General features: G+C 55.0%; 1 protein-coding gene across 4 annotated transcripts in view; it reads left to right on the forward strand.

The window, feature by feature from the left end:
* Positions 1 to 12,805, forward strand: part of HOPX (HOP homeobox) — a 34,262-nt gene extending 21,457 nt beyond the window's left edge. For all 4 annotated transcript variants that reach the window (XM_045018122.1, XM_045018121.1, XM_045018124.1 and 1 more), the window contains exon 3: positions 12,128 to 12,805. In XM_045018122.1, the coding sequence (XP_044874057.1) occupies positions 12,128 to 12,205 (78 nt within the window). In that variant the 3' untranslated portion in view covers positions 12,206 to 12,805. The remainder of the gene's footprint in view (positions 1 to 12,127) is intronic.
* The last annotated feature ends 5,653 nt before the right edge of the window (positions 12,806 to 18,458 follow it).

Consider the following 18,458-nt stretch of genomic DNA (forward strand, 5'->3'; position numbering starts at 1 on the left):
GTAACCCTACAGCCCCGACCCACCTCACACCCCCCCCATAACTCCATTCCCCGCCCCGTAACCCTACAGCCCCTACCCACCCCACAATCCGCCCCATAACTCCATTCCTCGCCCCGTAACCCTACAGCCCCGACCCACCCCACAACCCACCCCATAACTCCATTCCTCACCCCGTAACCCTACAACCCCGACCCACCTCACAACCCGCCCCATAACTCCATTCCTCACCCCGTAACCCTACAGCCCCGACCCACTTCACAACTCGCCCCATAACTCCATTCCTCGCCCCGTAACCCTACAACCCCGACCCACCTCACAATCCACCCCATAACTCCATTCCCCGCCCTGTAACCCTACAGCCCCGACCCACCTCACAACCTGCCCCATAACTCCATTCCCCGCCCTGTAACCCTACAGCCCAGACCCACCTCACAACCCGCCCCATAACTCCATTCCTCACCCCGTAACCCTACAGCCCCGACCCACCTCACAACCCACCCCATAACTCCATTCCCCGCCCTGTAACCCTACAGCCCAGACCCACCTCACAACCCGCCCCATAACTCCATTCATCGCCCCGTAACCCTACAGCCCCGACCCACCTCACAACCCACCCCATAACTCCATTCCTCGCCCCGTAACCCTACAGCCCCGACCCACCCCACAACCCCCCCATAACTCCATTCCCCACCCCATAACCCTACAGCCCCGACCCACCCCACAACCTGCCCATAACTCCATTCCTCGCCCCGTAACCCTACAGCCCCGACCCACCCCACAACCTGCCCATAACTCCATTCCTCGCCCCGTAACCCTACAGCCCCGACCCACCCCACAACCTGCCCATAAGTCCCCTGCTCGCCCCATAACCCTACAACCCCGACCCACATCACAACACACCCCATAACTCCATTCCTCGCCCCGTAACCCTACAGCCCCGACCCACCCCACAACCTGCCCATAACTCCACTGCTCGCCCCGTAAACCTACAACCCTGACCCACCTCACAACACACCCCATAACTCCATTCCCCGCCCCGTAAACCTACAACCCCGACCCACCTCACAACATACCCCATAACTCCATTCCCCGCCCCGTAACACTACAACCCCGACCCACCTCACAACCCGCACCATAACTCCATTCCTCGCCCCGTAACCCTACAGCCCCGACCCACCTCACAACCCGCACCATAACTCCACTGCTCGCCCCGTAACCCTACAGCCCCGACCCACCTCACAACCCCCCCATAACTCCATTCCTCGCCCTGTAACCCTACAGCCCCGACCCACCTCACAACTCGCCCCATAACTCCATTCCTCACCCCGTAACCCTACAGCCCCAACCCAACCAACCACCCACCCCATAACTCCACTGCTCACCCCGTAACCCTACAGCCCCGACCCACCCCACAACCCATCCTATAACTTCATTCCTCACCCCGTACCCCTACAGCCCCGACCCACCTCACAACCCGCCCCATAACTCCATTCCTCGCCCCGTAACCCTACAGCCCCGACCCACCCCACAACCCGCCCCATAACTCCATTCCTCGCCCCGTACCCCTACAGCCCCGACCCACCTCACAACCCACCCCATAACTCCATTCTTCGCCCCGTAACCCTACAGCCCCGACCCACCCCACAACCTGCCCATAACTCCACTGCTCGCCCCGTAACCCTACAACCCCGACCCACCTCACAACACACCCCATAACTCCATTCCTCGCCCCGTAACCCTACAGCCCCGACCCACCTCACGACACACCCCATAACTCCATTCCCCGCCCCGTAACCCTACAACCCTGACCCACCTCACAACCCGCCCCATAACTCCATTCCTCACCCCGTAACCCTACAGCCCCGACCCACCTCACAACCCGCCCCATAACTCCATTCCTCGCCCCGTAACCCTACAGCCCCGAACGACCTCACAACCCCCCCATAACTCCATTCCTCGCCCTGTAACCCTACAGCCCCGACCCACCTCACAACTCGCCCCATAACTCCATTCCTCACCCCGTAACCCTACAGCCCAGACCCACCCCACAACCCATCCTATAACTCCATTCCTGACCCCGTACCCCTACAGCCCCGACCCACCTCACAACCCACCCCATAACTCCATTCCCCGCCCGTAACCCTACAACCCCGACCCACCTAACAACCCGCCCCATAACTCCACTGCTCGCCCCGTAACCCTACAGTCCCGACCCACCCCACAACCCACCGCATAACTCCATTCCCCGCCCCGTAACCCTACAACCGCGACCCACCTCACAACCCGCCCCATAACTCCATTCCCCACCCGGTAACCCTACAACCCCGACCCACCTCACAACCCGCCCGATAACTCCATTCCCGGCCCCGTAACCCTGCAACCCCGACCCACCTCACAACCCGCCCCATAACTCCATTCCTCGCCCCATAACCCCACAGCCCCGACCCACCTCACAACCCCCCCATAACTCCATTCCTCGCCCCGTAACCCTACAGACCCGACCCACCCCACAAACCACCCAATAACTCCATACCTCGCCCCGTAACCCTACAGCAGTGACCCACCCACAGCCTGCCCCATAACTCCACTTCTCGCACCGAAATCCTACAGCACTGACTCACTCTACAACCCACCCCATAACTCCATACCTCGCCCCGTAACCCTACAGTCCCGATCCACCTCACAACCCGCCCCATAACTCCATTCCTCGCCCCGTAACCATGCAGCACCGACCCACCCCACAACCCCCCCATAACTCCATTCCTTGCCCCATAACCCTACAGCACCGACCCTCACCACAACCCACCCCATAACTCCACTGCTCGCCCCATAACCCTACAGCACCGAACCTCACCACAACCCACCCCATAACTCCACTGCTCGCCCCGTAACCCTGCAGCACCAACCCACCCCACAAGCCACCCCATAACTCCATACCTCGCCCTGTAACCCTACAGCCCCGACCCACTGCACAACCCACCCCATAACTCCACTGCTCGCCCCTTAACCCTACAGCCCCGACCCACGCCACCACCCGCCCCATAACTCCACTCCTTGCCCTGTAACCCTACAGCCCCGACCCACCTCACAACCCACCCCATAACTCCATTCCTCGCCCCGTAACCCTACAGCACCGACCCACCTCACAACCCCCCCATAACTCCAGTCCTTGCCCCATAACCCTACAGCCCCGACCCACCCCACAACCTGCCCATAACTCCACTGCTCGCCCCATAACCCTACAGCCCAACCCACCCCACAACACGCCCCATAACTCCATTCCTCGCGCCGTAACCCTACAGCACCGACCCACCCCACAACCCACCCCATAACTCCATTCCTCGCCCAGTAGCCCTACAGCCCCGACCCACACCACCACCCGCCCCATAACTCCACTGCTCGCCCCGTAACCCTACAGCACCGACCCACACCACCACCCGCCCCATAACTCCACTGCTCGCCCCGTAACCCCACAGCACCGACCCACACCACCACCCACCCCATAACTCCACTGCTCGCCCCGTAACCCTACAGCTCCGACCCACCTCACAACCCACCCCATAACGCCATTCCTCGCCCCGGAACCCTACAGCACCAACCCACCTCACAACCCCCCCATAACTCCAGTCCTTGCCCCGTAACCCTACAGCCCCGACCCACCTAACAACCCGCCCCATAACTCCACTGCTCGCCCCGTAACCCTACAGCACCAACCCACAGCACAACCCACCCCATAACTCCATACCTCGCCCCGTAACCCTACAGCAGTGATCCACCCCACAACCCGCCCCATAACTCCACTGCTCGCCCCGTAACCCTACAGCACCAACCCACACCACAGCCCACCCCATAACTCCATACCTCGCCCCGTAACCCTACAGCAGTGATCCACCCCACAACCCGCCCCATAACTCCACTGCTCGCCCCTTAACCCTACAGCCCCGACCCATCTCACAACCAGCCCCATAACTCCACTGCTCGCCCCGTAACCCTACAGCACCAACCCACACCACAACCCACCCCATAACTCCATACCTCGCCCCGTAACCCTACAGCAGTGATCCACCACACAACCCGCCCCATAACTCCATTCCTCGCCCCGTAACCCTACAGCACCAACCCACACCACAACCCACCCCATATCTCATACCTCGCCCCGTAACCCTACAGCAGTGATCCACCACACAACCCGCCCCATAACTCCATTCCTCGCCCCTTAACCCTGCAGGCCCGACCCACGCCACCACCCGCCCCATAACTCCACTCCTCGCGGCGTACCCCTACAGCCCCAACCAATTTTACAACCCACCCCATGACTCCCTCCTCGCCCCGTAACCCTATCCCCTGATACTCACTCCACAACCCACCCCATAACTCCACCATTCGTCCCATATCCTACAGCCCCGATACACTCCACAACCCACCCTGTAACTCCACCCTTCACCCCATAACCCTACAGCCCCGACCCACTCCACAACCCACTCCATAACTACACTCCTCGCACCGTAACCATACAGCCCAGAGCACTCCACACCCCACCCCATAACTCCTTACTCACCCCATAACCCTGCAGCCCCGACCTACTCCACAAGCCACCCCGTAACACCCACTTCTCGCCCCATAACACTACCACCCCGATCCACTCCGCACCCCATAATTTCACCCCTCGCTCCGTAATCCTACAGCCCCGACCCACACCACAACCCACCCCATAACTCCACCCTTCACCCCATAACCCTACAACTACAACCCACTCCACAACCCACCCCATAATTCCACCCTTCGCCCCATAACCCTACAGCCCCGATCCAGTCCAAAACCCACCCCATAACTCCCTACTCACCCCATAACCCTACAGCTCCGACCCACTCCACAACCCACCCCATAACACCCACTCCTCTCCCCGTAACCCTACAGACCCGATCCAGTCCCCACCCTATAATTCCACCCCTCGCGCCGTAATCCTACAGCCCCGACCCACTCCACAACCCACCTCATAACTCCACCCTTCGCCCCGTTACCCTACAGCCCCGACCCACTCCACAACCCACCCCGGAACTCCACTCCTCACCCCATAATCTACAGCCCCATCCCACTCCATATATCACCCCATAATTCCATTTCTCTCCCCATAACCCTACAGACCAGACCCACCCCAAAACCCACCCCATAACTAGATTCCTCAGCCCACAACCCTACAGACCCAACCCACTCCACACCCCACCCCATAACTCCCTCCTCGACCCATACCCCTACAGCCCCGACCCAGTTCACACCTAACCCCATGACTCCCTCCTTGTCCCATACCCTAGAGCCGTGACCTACTCATAACTCCATTCCTCGCCTCATAACTTACAGCCCCAACCCACTCCACACCACACCCCATAACTCCACTCCTTACAGCCCCAACCCACTCCACACTGCACCCCATAAATCCTCACCTGGTAACCTGTCCCCCGCGACCCACTCCATAACTCCATTCCTCACCCCATAACCTACAGCCCTGACCCACTCATACCACACCCCATAACTCCACTCTTCACCACAAAACCTACAGCATCAACCCACTCCACACCCCACCCCATAACTCTCTCCTTGCCCCGTTACCCTACAGCCCCAACCCACTCCACACCACACCCCATAACTCCCTCCTCGACCCATAACCCTACAGCCCCGACCCATTCCACACCCCATGCCATAATTCCCTCCTTGCCCCCATCACTCTACTGCCCCGACCCACCCCATAAGTCCCTCCTTGCCCTATAACCCTAGAGCCCCCACCCACCCCATAACTCCACTTTTCGCTCCATAACCTACGGCTCCGACCCACTCCACCCCGTAACGCCCTCCTTGCCCCATAACCCTACAGCCCCGACCCACTTCACAACCCACCCCATAACTCCTCATCTCACAACACACCTTCCCACAGCTGCATCACACTGCCATAACCCTGCTGTCCGGAGCACAGCCCCACAAGCTCACCGCTCTCCCCCATAGCTATGCCGTCCATCTCCCACCCCACCACTCCTCGCCCCACGCCACAGCCCCACACACCCATGAGCCCGCCCCCATATCCCTGTTAGTGCTCCCCTACTCCCTCCCATAGCCTCAGTTTGCTCCCCAGAACTTCGCCAGCACCTGCCCTTGCTACCCCAGGGCTCCGTCCCTTCCCACCGGCCCGCCCGGCCTGCCCCTTGTCATCTCGCTCTCTCTCTGCCTTTCAGGCATGTTTCTTTCCCGCTCGCTGGCTGGCTCTAGCTGTCGCTTCCCCTCCCGGCTGGGCTCCCCGCGGCTCCTCTATTGCTGGGTTCCCAGCAGCAGCCCTGGCTGGCTCTGCTCTTACAATGCCGGCCAGGCCATTTACAGCACCTTGACAACGGCCCCTTTCCCGCTGCCTGGTCTCTCCTTTTGCCACCTCACCCCCAGCCGGCTGCTTTGTGGCCCCTTTAACTCTCTGTGTCCTCATTCCCGTCCCTTTCGATCAGATCAGTAGCATCAGCAGAATTCTCTGTGGACTAAAAGGGGTCAAAGAAATCCTGGAAGCTCCTTCAGTAGGAGGCAGGAGCTGCCAGACTGGCTGCAAGCTGCAGGGTCAGGCCTGAGAGGTGGGTCGGACTGTCCGTGGGGCGCTGTGCGTGCACACAGAGTCTTTGGGGGATTGTCCGCACACACAGCTCGCTCACGGCTGAGAGACTCCCGGCCATCGATTTTTCTTGGGGAACTGCTTGGACAGACTCACACAGACACACACTCGCTCGTGGCCTGACTGCTTTATTCCGCCTCTCCTACTTATGAGCCACGTGTGTTGGGTGCAAGGCCCGGCTCATGTAACGGTTTGGAGCTCATCACTGGAAAGTTAGTGCATGGCTGAAAGGTCGTGCTGGCGCCCAGGTGTCACGTCAGAACTTAGCCTGCACAGCACCAGGCCGCAAATCCCAGGGCTGATTGAACCTGGTGATCTGCTGAACAAAAAGCTCTCAGCCATGCTGGTAGCTGCTCCCATCGCTGCTCGCTGGCTCAGCTATTCGAGGCTTCTGTGTGACACAGGCAGAGACAATCCTGGCATCTTATTATATGGATTAAGGCCAAAGTGAGCAGGCGCTGCTGGGAGAGAACACACAAAAAGCCTCCAACCCACCCCTCCTGCGTGTGCTCCCAAGCACCCCTACAGAGAGCAGGGAGGAGATGGAGGCAGGGACCCCCCCGGCCAGCACAGGCTAGCTGGGTGCACCGGGAAGAGCATGCGGCATTCTCCTTAGGGGCGGTGCAGCGCACACAGTCCCCCAGCACGCAGGCAGGCAGGACGTATGGTGATTCCTAGGCACAGCCGCCCCATGGCACAAGCTCAGTGCTGCCCCCCAGTGCAGGCCCTGTGATGTGTTGCTCTTTAGCCAGCCACACGCAGCAGCTGGAAAGCTTGCGTCCTGCCTGCTGCTAGCGCCAGGATGAAAGGGCACCAGGGACATTAAAACAGTAACTGGTTGAAAAGGAGCCAAGGGAATACATTTCGATGCCGCATTTCATTAGCCTGTGGGAGTAGCTTGGGCTGGAAAGCTGCAAGGCAAAGAGGGCCAGCAGGAAGGACAGCAGCTGCAGTGCCCAGCAGGGCTGCTGCCATTACAGGGTTAGCCAGGCTCAGGAACCATCCCCTCTCTCGGGATCGCATTGCTCAGGGGGCTAGTTGCACTTTTGGTTGGCAATGGGCATGGCTGGAGCTTCCCTGCTGAGGTGAGAGAGACGTTTCCTCCCGCAGAACGTCATGGCCCACCACAGCCTCCAGCCTTGACCCGAGCTCAGAGGCCTGTGGTTGGTTCCAGTACGATCTTCCCTGATTTGGGACCAGAGCTAGCTCCCAGGGCTGAGCAGGGCAGACAGGCTAACTCGGCGCCAGCCAGCACAGCTCCTGCGCACTGCCGAGCCCACGCTGGTCAGGGCGGTCAGCAGAGTCAGGAGCTTCCCCCAGGCACGCTGCAGCCTGAGTTCATTCCAATACCCAGAGACACAAGGGCATGCATACAGCTCAGGCCGATACTCTGGGTGTAACCTACTAACAAGCTCAGCATGGGCTGAGTACCTCGTCCTCCTCCCCTGAGCATTACAAATGTGTTTGTTTTCTTTCATTCTTCTCTGGAGAAGACCTGTGAATATACAGGGGCAGGGGGAGAACAGGGCCTTACTACTTCCCAAGACAGCTGCCATACTCTTCTCCAGGCTGCGTGAGGAGACACCAGCTCTCCCACATTCAGATCAGATCAGTGAAAAAGTCCCCCATCTAAAGAGCTTGCTACCTCCTTTCTATTCCTCACCACCTTGGGGCCCTGCCCTCACCTTCTTAGATCAGGCCAGGGCCAAGCGGTACTCTTGGCCTGTTCTGTGCTCTTGAATGCCCATACAGCCAGGACACCCCACTATACTCCCTTCCCTCCGGGGCTGGCCAGAAGCTGGTGCCCCGTGCTGTTGGGCACAGACCTGCCCACGGTGATCCATGCCTTCGTGGCCAGCTCAAGGCTGAATTGATGCAGCTCATTCTATCTGGGGCTGACGCCACCAGCCCTGAGACCGTTCCAGTCCATACACATACACACAACGCAGCAGCCCGGGTCACCGAGAACACATAGTCCTGGTGTTCTGCTCTGCACCACAGCTACAGCCTACTGGAGCGCAGACACTGCTGGCCAGTAGGAGGCAAGCGCATGAGGCCAGGAAACAGATCCTCACCCTGCAGCTAGGCCTACGTGAGACTCACGCCCACCGGAGAGGAGAGTGACTGCAGACCTAGCCACTTACACAATGAGAGACAAACGTCAGCTGTTAGCTTCCCCAGGGAGTGTTTCACTCAAACCCACACCCAGAGACACCCAGTCATACTACATTAGTTCTCCTACAGGCTGAAAAGCGAGACTAGGATTGTTACTTCTCTTCTACAGTGAAGGGGGCCAGATGAGCCCCGGATAGCACCAAGCACAATGAGCAGACCCAGGGGGGTGGAACAGCAAACAGGGCCGGCTCTAGGCACCACACTCCAAGCATGTGCTTGGGGCGGCACTTTCCAAGGGGCTTAGGGCGCAAAAAGCCGGGAGCCGGCCCTGAGCGGAGGTGAGCTGCGGCGGTGGGGGGCGGGGGCCATGGGGAGGGCCACAGGAAGTAACCCTCCCCCCCAGCTCACCTCTGCTCCACTGCCGCCTGCTCAGCTGTTGTGCGGCAAGCCTGGGAGGGAGGGGGGAGAAGCGGAGTGGCGGCGGTGCGCTCAGGGGAGCAGGCAGAGCGGAGGTGAGCTGCGGCGGTGGGGGGCGCGGGGAGGGCCGCAGGAAGTAACCCTGGGGAGGCAGAAGAACTGCTTCCCCCCAGCTCACCTCTGCCTCCTCCCCTGAGCATGCCGCCGCTCCGCTTCTCCCCCCTCCCTCCCAGGGTAAGGAGGGGAAATATGGCACGCCCGGGGGAGGAGTCGGGGCTGGGGATTTGGGGAAGGGGTTGGAATGGGGCGGGGAAGGGGCGGAGTTGGGGTGGGGCCGGGGGGGGGCACGGGAAAATTTTTTGCTTGGGGTGGCAAAAAACTTGGAGCCGGCCCTGATAGCAAAGCACCCACTGGGCCATTTCCATTTGATAGCTTTCTTTTTGAAAAGTGCCAAAGTTGCATCTAAAGAGAAAGTCACCCCAGGAAAACCACTGCACCACGGGCTGCAGGCTGTCTCTGAGCTCCGGGGAAGTGGCATGGAAAGGGTCCAGTTCACCTCTCACACTCTATAGCTCAGAAGTACCATTGCAGTCAATGGAGTCACAATGGTGTAAACATAGTGAGCCCAGTCTCTGGCCTGGCCTGCATAAGTGGCGCTGGTGTAATATTCATTCCTTTGTTCACAGCACCCTTCTCCCTCTTCGGTTTACCCAGAGTGCAACTGACATCAGTGAGTGAAAGTAATACTCCAATGGGGAGCAGTGCAGGTCTCTGTGTCTAACACCACACTGCGCTGCTGGTTCCAGGTCTGCTGCGGGGTGGGAATCAGTCACACACGAGCCTCTTCGTGCCGATCTCCTGATTAAAACAAGCCCCAAGAGAGAATCCATGCTCCTCACTGGAGTCTCCCCTTAAGAGACTTATTTCCCCGGTTAAACGGTGACATCAGCCAATGGGCAGAGGCCCTGCTGTGTGTTAGTTTGTTAGAGATGTGCTATGGCTCTGAAGTTTCACTTCTTCTTTCTTTACAAAGTAACGATCAAACATCACACAGGGCAAAGGGCGCACAGAACTCACGTCTCTCTCGTGAAAATTACTGCACATTAAAATTTGACCTTCCTAGACAAGCTTGTCTGCTCCTGAACCTGAAATACTCCTATAGAGCTGAGGATGTTTGAAAAAAGGGTTGTTTATGTAATAAATCAAGACTGAGGTTTTAGTTATATAGCACATGTACTGCGTCTAATACTATTAATATCAGTGTTTTCCATCTGCAGTGCCCTGCAGTCACTAGTCAGACACCAGAGAGACTACTGATGAAGTGCAAAGTGGTAACTGGTCACCTGTTTAGGACAGGACATGTCAAACAGTCCAGCTAATCGAACTGACAGGGAGAAGTTTAAGTCGCTAGTTACCGGGCTGAAGTTGGGCCAATATCCCTGTTAATGATGATAAGTGTTAGGAAAAGTGTTGTTGCACTGGTGTTTCTAGTGACCACAATAGCTCCAAACATAACTGCTAACTGCAAAATAGCCGATCACAGGCATAGGAGTGCTGTGCTTATTCACAGACAAAGGGCAACATTGGACTGTCCCTATGGATGACTTATTTCAGCTGCTGGCTTTTTATTGAAGGCACATGGAATTGATGACAAGACACATTTTATTATGTAAGTGTTAAAAGGTGGCAAAGGTGAACACTAAGGAAATACAGCAGAACTGAGGCATTATAATGTTGTATAGTAGGCATCTACTGGGGATGACTTCTTTTAGATTAAGGGAAACGAGGCAAAGAAAAAACAATATACAGTCTCCTGTGGAGAGCACAGTGTGTGTGACTCACTCTATACTAGCTGCCATCTTGGGCTAACTCACAGGGCACGCCCCTCCAGACAGGCTAGGGAGTTCACTTTACTCTTAAAGGTGCAGAATCTAGAAAATAGCCTATCTGCACCACAGAGATCTAAATTTTTAACCAAACTGTACCTATATCCACAGAGAGCCATTCTGCTTCTTCCTCGTGCACTTTGAAATAGTTTCCTCTTTGATTACCACCCTTGTCATCTAAAGCTTATGTTGGTCCCACCATTGGATTGGAGGACAAGGGGAGTTTCACTACTCCAGGTTTCCCAGCATTGCTGCTCATGCAGTGCCAATCATATTCTGGCCATTTAGGCAATACTTACTTCTGTGAAGTAGAAAATCAAAAATGCCAGTGTTAAAAATGTGACTTAGATGATCTGTCCTGCAAAATCTGCAGCAAAAAGACAGAATTTAGTCCTATAGTGAAGATAATTTCCACACATATTAAGGTGCACTGTGATCACAGCCTTCAATATGCACATACACTTGTACTCACTACCACCAACCAAGCCCTATTTGTGTGCTTGGAGATGTGCAAACATCAACTCCCATCGTGCACAAAACTGCCTGCAGATACTTTGCCCATGCAGGATTAGGGCTATAGTATCTGCCCTAGGGAGCTTTCATACCTATTTTATATGTAAAAGATTCAGTCCAGTGACCCACATTTCTTTCCCCACACTCTGATGTCTACATGAACTGGGAGCACATGACTGCTGCACACCTGGTAGCAAAGCAGACCCAAGACAGCCACATCTCTCATTCTCTCTGATGCTTTCTCCCATTCCGGATTCATCTGGTTGTGATGTAAGACTAGTGGAAAGCTAGATCCTACTGACAGAGTCTTTAGAAAGCAAGAACATAAGCCTATGGGTAACACTGTCAAAAGCACCTAACTGACTTAGGGACTTTACTCCTGTTGATTTTTGGTGGGACTTTAGGCTCCTAAATCAAATAGGCACTTCCAAAAATTTTATCTTATGTGTGATTGCAATGGAATAGGAAGTTATAGCAATGCAAAGAAGTTGTTAAGTGCATCATTCTAATTTCCTTCAAAATATTCATCTTTGTACAATTCTCTGTTCTCTAGAAATGGTTCAAGCAGCGTCTTGCAGAGTGGAGAAAATCCGAAGGACTCCCTTCAGAGAGTGGATCCGTTAGAGACTAAGGAAGATGACTCGCTTTTTCCCTACGCACTGAAAACAACTGATTTTGCTTTTCCTTCTCGCAATAGAATTTATGATCCAAAGTAACATCCTGCTATTTAACATGGTGTTTTATTTAAAGTGTACATAACCAGAAAAAAATAATGATATAAAATTGTATACAGTTCTTGTAACGTATTACAAGTGGCTAAGAGGAGAGCAGCTGTACCCTGTGTGGATTAGAGTTCCATATGGCATATAAATGTAATGTCAGCTGCACAGAGCAGAACCAGTTAAGGACCTCTGAGCAAAGCTACTACGAAAGGGCAGAATGATAGTATGAAAAATGTCCTTTTCTTCTGATCCCCGTATGCACACTCAGTGCCAGCATTAACATCCTCTCGGTTCCCGGAACAGAAAACCAGATGTGTCCTTAACCTGAGCTTCCTCAACTCAACACACAGAGCATTGAAAGTCACCACAGAGGAGAACTGAGGACGTCCGTAATTACTAGATCATGCCAAGAACCCTTGATTTTATCTGAAGTGTGTCTAATAAATGTCACTAAATGAAAAGGAATATTTCTCTGACGTATTAATAAAATTATAACTTTTTGTTAAAAACTGAAAATATTTGTGTTCTGGTCACACTAAAGTCAGTTCAAGGCCAGACGAGCCCCCACCCTCAGATCACCTAGTCACAGGGCAATGACCACCATCCTGCCACCCGCATGCCAAGCCAAACAACCCGAAGTAGATGTTCACATTCTTCAGCCTGGGGTGCTCTTAGCACATGCTCACGACCTCACTCACAGCCCATCCAAAGCATTCACTGTGACAACATAGGGCTTTTCTTCCCTTCCACACTAACTGTCTTTAAAAGGTTGCTGGCCATTTTGCAGGCCTTCCGCATGTGGCAGACCCTAGGGCAGTCTCATGACCGGAGGGGTTTTGTCCCACTGTTGTATTTTTAAAAAGCTTTTGGATGTGTATTATTTGTCCTCCAATTTCCAAGCTCAGGAAATGACGTGTGGCAATGCAGGTTACTGAGATGACTCTGATTTACCAGGGGTTCTCAAACTTTTTCTTTCTAACCCCCACACTCCCCACAACATGTTATAAAAACTCCACAGTCCAGCTCAGATGCTCAGGCTCAGGGCTCCAGTCCCGCTGGGCACCAGCCAGTCTAACGCCAGCTCTGTTTGGCAGACCCCCCTGAAACTGGCTCGTGGTCCCCAAGGGGTCATGGACCCTGGGTTGAGACCCACTGCTTTAGACCAAACCAAGGGGTGGGAATCATTAGTGTACCCCAAAGCTCAGCTCCCACTGTACTGGCGAGAGTCACTAGTCAAGCTAAAGCTGTGTTTCTCAGCCTGGGGGTTGTGACCCCCCAGGGAGGTCACAGCCAGGTTTGGGGGGGGTCGCAAGTGCAGGCCTGGCTTCCTGGTGCGCTTTAACATTGTGCCGTTTGAAAGCCTAACGCCTGGGCACTCCTCCAGCCCCTGGAACGCCCAGCCCTGAGTTAGGGGCCCAGGCGCCCCATAGAATGCATGGGGAGAGCTAGGGGCTAAGAAAGGGAATCTCAAAGCAGGAGCCACCTAAGCTAACCAGGACTGAACTGCAGAGGAAGGAGGTGGGGTGCAGGCACCTAACTTCCATTGCTTTTGACGGACGGGTCTGTCTCTGCTCCGGCACCTCAGCCATGAACCTGTTCCTGGCATTGGCCCCACGCTCAGCCCTTTCTCACGAAAAGAGCAGAAAGGGGCCCCTCCCGTTACAGCCAGCAGCCAGTGCCCTCCCTTGAGCATGAGACACCCAGATTCAAGCCCTGCTCTGACTGATTGGAGCAGGGACGCGCAGCCAGGGCTCCCAGCTCTCAGGAGAGGCCCTGTGGGATATTCAGGGGCGGGGATGGCTCAGTCTCTCCTGTTAAAGTCATTCCACCAGGTATAACTAGTCACCTGGCTCAGAGACAGCAAGTGAGGGATTGACTCTAACCCAGTGACTGGGGCCCTCAACTAGACGATGCCAGAGCCTGGTTGAAGTCCCTTCTCCAAAGCAGACAGAGCAGGGATTTGAATTTGGATCGTCCCTCTCCCCAGGAAACACCCTGCCCACCTGACTCCTGGAACACATCCCCACTCACCCTGTCTGGGTGAGATCGGCGCACCCCTACCAGAGTGGGTCCCTCACAGGAGAGAGGCAGGGAATTGCCTGGCTGGAGCATCCTGCTGGGGCAGCGTCAGGACTTAGGCACACGCAAGGCTGCCTACCAGGCGAACCTAGGTGCCTGTGGGCATTGAGATGGCAGCTGAGCAGGGCTTTTGGGAACATCAGTGGCACCTAAATATTGAAAGAGGCAGTTAGGTGCCCACATCCCTTTGTGAATCCAGCCCGGAAACCCGTGTCATAGGGTGGCCTGGTCCTTCGGGGGGGGGGGGGGGGGAAAAGGCACAGCCCGCCTGCCAGGCACGGGATGGGGTTGGACTTGGGGCAGGTGACCAGGCATCACGCGCTGGTAGCCCCAGGCAAAGCTTCCCATAAGAGGCGGGCTCAAGAGCCCAGGAAGGCCCTAGGAGGCCTCTGTGGAGCAGGGCTGGCAGCACTCCCCTGCGCAGAGAGCTGTGGGGGCTGAAGGAAAGAGCTGGGGCTGTCCTGATACAAAGATACAGGGGAATGTACAGGCAGGCCAGCGTCAGGGCGGCCTGGGGAAGGGGCTCTCCAGGCTTCCCAGAGAGAGGGGCTGGTAAAAGTGCCCGGCCAGGAAAGGGAGCATTGGAGGGAAGCATTCAGGGAGAACAAGCTGGCTCTGGGAAAGGGGGTACGGAAAAGCCGACAGCAAAGAGGGGCTTGGACACTTGCCCTTGTTCATTAAGGGGGAGGGGAAGTCTCTCTTCTATCGCCCTGATTTGCTCAGTGCAAGGCCCTGGTAAGGCCCCCCTAGCAATCCAGGGAAGGCCCAGCATGACGTTGCGAGTGTCTGTTTTGTTTAGCTGACCTGGGGTGTTTTAATACCATCTCCTGGAAGGGATATTTGGCTTGCCCAAGCTTCTGGGACATGATTTGAAAGCCTGAGCGCAGGGAAATTGAGGCAGCTAGGGGCAAAGGTGCTGAATGAGGTGAGATCATGTTGCTCACAGTTTTCATAGAGATTTCTAAACATTAGCTGTGCTGGCCCACAGCAACTGGGTGGGGAAGGTTTGGGAGTATGGCAAGGAAAGTGAGAGGGAAGAACTAGTGCAGTGTCAGACCAAGAGGCCTGAGTGCAATGTAAGCTTTTCTCCCTGACAGGCGGGAGTGGAATCTCTGCTATTCCCTAACTGGCTGACATGCATTCCTTTCCTAGCTCAAAGAGGACCCAATCTGGCTGCTGTCATGAGTGCTAAATATTTATTCCCCCAGTGCTCTGAATACCATCCCTTCAAAGAGCTGTGGAATTGCTCGTCCCAGTGCTGGGATGCGTCACATCACCATGGAGAGTAGCAAAGGCTAGACATTCACGCAGGAGCAGAGTTACAGTGCAAGTAGCTAGAGTCCTAGCATCCTAGGCCCTTGTATTTAAAGCAATATCACACTTGTCCTTGCTGGAGTTGGTCTAACTGATGCAGTGATGTCAGAGTCACTAGAGGCGAGAGAAAAGCAGCAGGTTGTTTTTTTGTGGGGAGGGGAGGTTTAAGAACTGATGCCAAGGAGAAACACTGAACATCCTGCATTCAGCTTCCAAACAATGAGCATGAATACAGCCCATAAAGGCGGCAATATTTAAAGGGCACTGCATGGTGCACTCAACACTAGAGCCAGAAGGTGACTGAGCATCAGCATTGCAGTATCTAACGACAGCTGCCCTACCGCTCAGTGGAATTTTCAGCCTTGACTTAGGCCTTGGCTACACTTGAGAGTTACAGCACTGTTAGTGGCTTCATAGCACTGTAACTCACTTCCCGTCCACACTGGCAAGGCACACACAGCGCTGTATCTCCCTGGCTACAGCACTGCTTGTACTCCACCTCCACAAGAGGAATAAAGAGTATAGTGCCGCTGCTGCAGCGCTGGGGTGCCAGTGTAAACAGGGAATAATCTTACTACGCTGTAACTGACCTCCGGAACCTTCCCATAATCCTTTTAAGTAAAGATTACACTCTTTGTTTTGTTGTGAACTTGGGGCTCCCAAAGCTGCTTATCAAAAAAACAAACACAGCTACTGTTTGCTGTGAATGAGCAGAGGCAGGGAGGGGGCTCCCTTTGGAACACCCACAGCTAGTGTTTGCTTGAAGAGAGGGGGAGGGAGGGGGCTTGAGGAGAGAAACGGCACGGCACGTGGGAGGGAGGGAGCGGGGGTCCGTTTTGGGGAGGCTGCTTATCAGCTGCTGTTTGCTTTCAGTGAGTGAGAGAGGGGTGGGGGAGGGGGTCGGAATTTGCAAGGCAGGGAGCTGACAGAGGATCGGCTCCAAAAATCCACTCTCTCTCCCCCCCCCCTCGCTCCCTGTCACACTCCACCCCACCCCCCTCTTTTGAAAAGCACATTGCAGCCACTTGAATGCTGGGACAGCTGCCCATAATGCACCACTCCCAACACCGCTGCAAATGTGGCCACGACAGTGCGCTGGTAGCTGTCAGTGTGGCCACGCAGCAGCGCTTTCCCTACTCAGCTGTACGAAGACAGCTTTAACTCCCAGCGCTGCACAGCTGCAAGTGTAGCCAAACCCTTAGGCTCTCTGCCCAGGACACAGGGAGCATCGCAGTGCCCAAGAATGGGCTCCACAAAAGCAGTATGCTGAGCAGGGGGGCTGCCCAACCTACCCAACAGAATAGAGTGAGGAGAAGGGAAGTGGCCTAAGCCCCATCCTCTTAGGGAACTCGGGGCTAGAAGGAGGCACCTTCCTCTGCTTGGGATTCACGGCTGCAAATCCTCCGCTGGAGCCAGGTGCCCAAGCCAAAAAACCGAGGTGTTGGTAGCAGTGCCAGCCCCCCTTATGCCCAATAGCCCACTAGTTAGAGAACTCAATCCAGGATGGCAGAGACTGTGATGGGGCAGCGTGCTGCACCCCCACCTCTTCTACCACACAGGCCACACAGAGCCCTTGCTTGTACCGTTTATTTACAGTATTTTAACCCCTCCACAATACACAGCAGTATCTCTACACCTTTACACACCACAGCGCAACTTTCTCACCCCTTCGCCAAAAAAAAAGGAGGGGGAGGTGAACGGCCTAGCTCCATCCTCCTTGGACCCCCTCCCCTTCAGGTAGTTGAAAGCTGCTATCAAACCCCCCTCCCGCACTGTTCTCGTCTGCAGACTAAATAAGCCCCAGTTCCCTCAGCCTCTCCTTGTAAGTCATGTGCCCCATTTGTGTTGCCCTCCGCTGGACTCTCTCCAAGGGGACCAAAACTGGACACCATACTGCAGATGAGGCCTCACCAATGCCGAATAGAGAGGAATAATCACTTCTCTCGATCTGCTGGCAATGCTCCTACTAATGCAGCCCAAAATGCCGTTAGCCTTCTTGGCAACAAGGACACACTGCTGACTCATATCCAGCATCTTGTCCATTGTAATCCCCAGGTCATTTTCTGCAGAACTGCTGCTTAGTCAGTAGGTCCCTAGTTTGTAGCAGTGCATGGGATTCTTCCATCCTAAGTGCAGGACTCTGCACTTGTCCTTCTTGAACCTCATTAGATTTCTTTTGGCCCAATCCTCCAATTTGTCTAGGTCACTCTGGACCCATCCCTATCCCTACCCTCCAGTGTATCTACCTCTCCCCCCACTGTAGCGTCAGCCACAAATAATGCCCATACTGGATCAGATCAGTGGTCTATCTAGCCTAGTATCCTGTCTTCTGATACTGCCAGGAGCTTTCAAGAGAATGAACAGAACACGGAAATTGGAAGTGATCCATTCCCTGTTGTCTAGTCCAGCTTCTGGTAGTTGAAGGTTTAGGGATATCTGGAGTGTCGGGTTATATCCCTGACCATCTTGGCTAATAGCCATTGATGGGCCTATCTTCCATGAACTTATCTAATTCTTTTTTGAACCCAGTTATAATTTTGGCCTTCACAGCATCCCCTGGCAATGAGTTCCATTGACTGACTGTGCGCTGTGTGAAGTGGGTGTCCCCCTAGTTCTTCTGTTATGTGAAGTAGTAAACAACACTTCCTTATTCACTTTCTCCAAGCCATTCATGATTGTATAGACCCTCTATCATCTTAGTTGTTTCTTTTCTAAGATGAACAGTCTCTGTCTTTTTAATACCGCCACGTGTGGAAGCTGTTCCATACC

This window comes from Mauremys mutica, chromosome 5 (genome assembly GCF_020497125.1).
Source record: "Mauremys mutica isolate MM-2020 ecotype Southern chromosome 5, ASM2049712v1, whole genome shotgun sequence".
Lineage (NCBI taxonomy): Eukaryota > Metazoa > Chordata > Testudines > Geoemydidae > Mauremys > Mauremys mutica.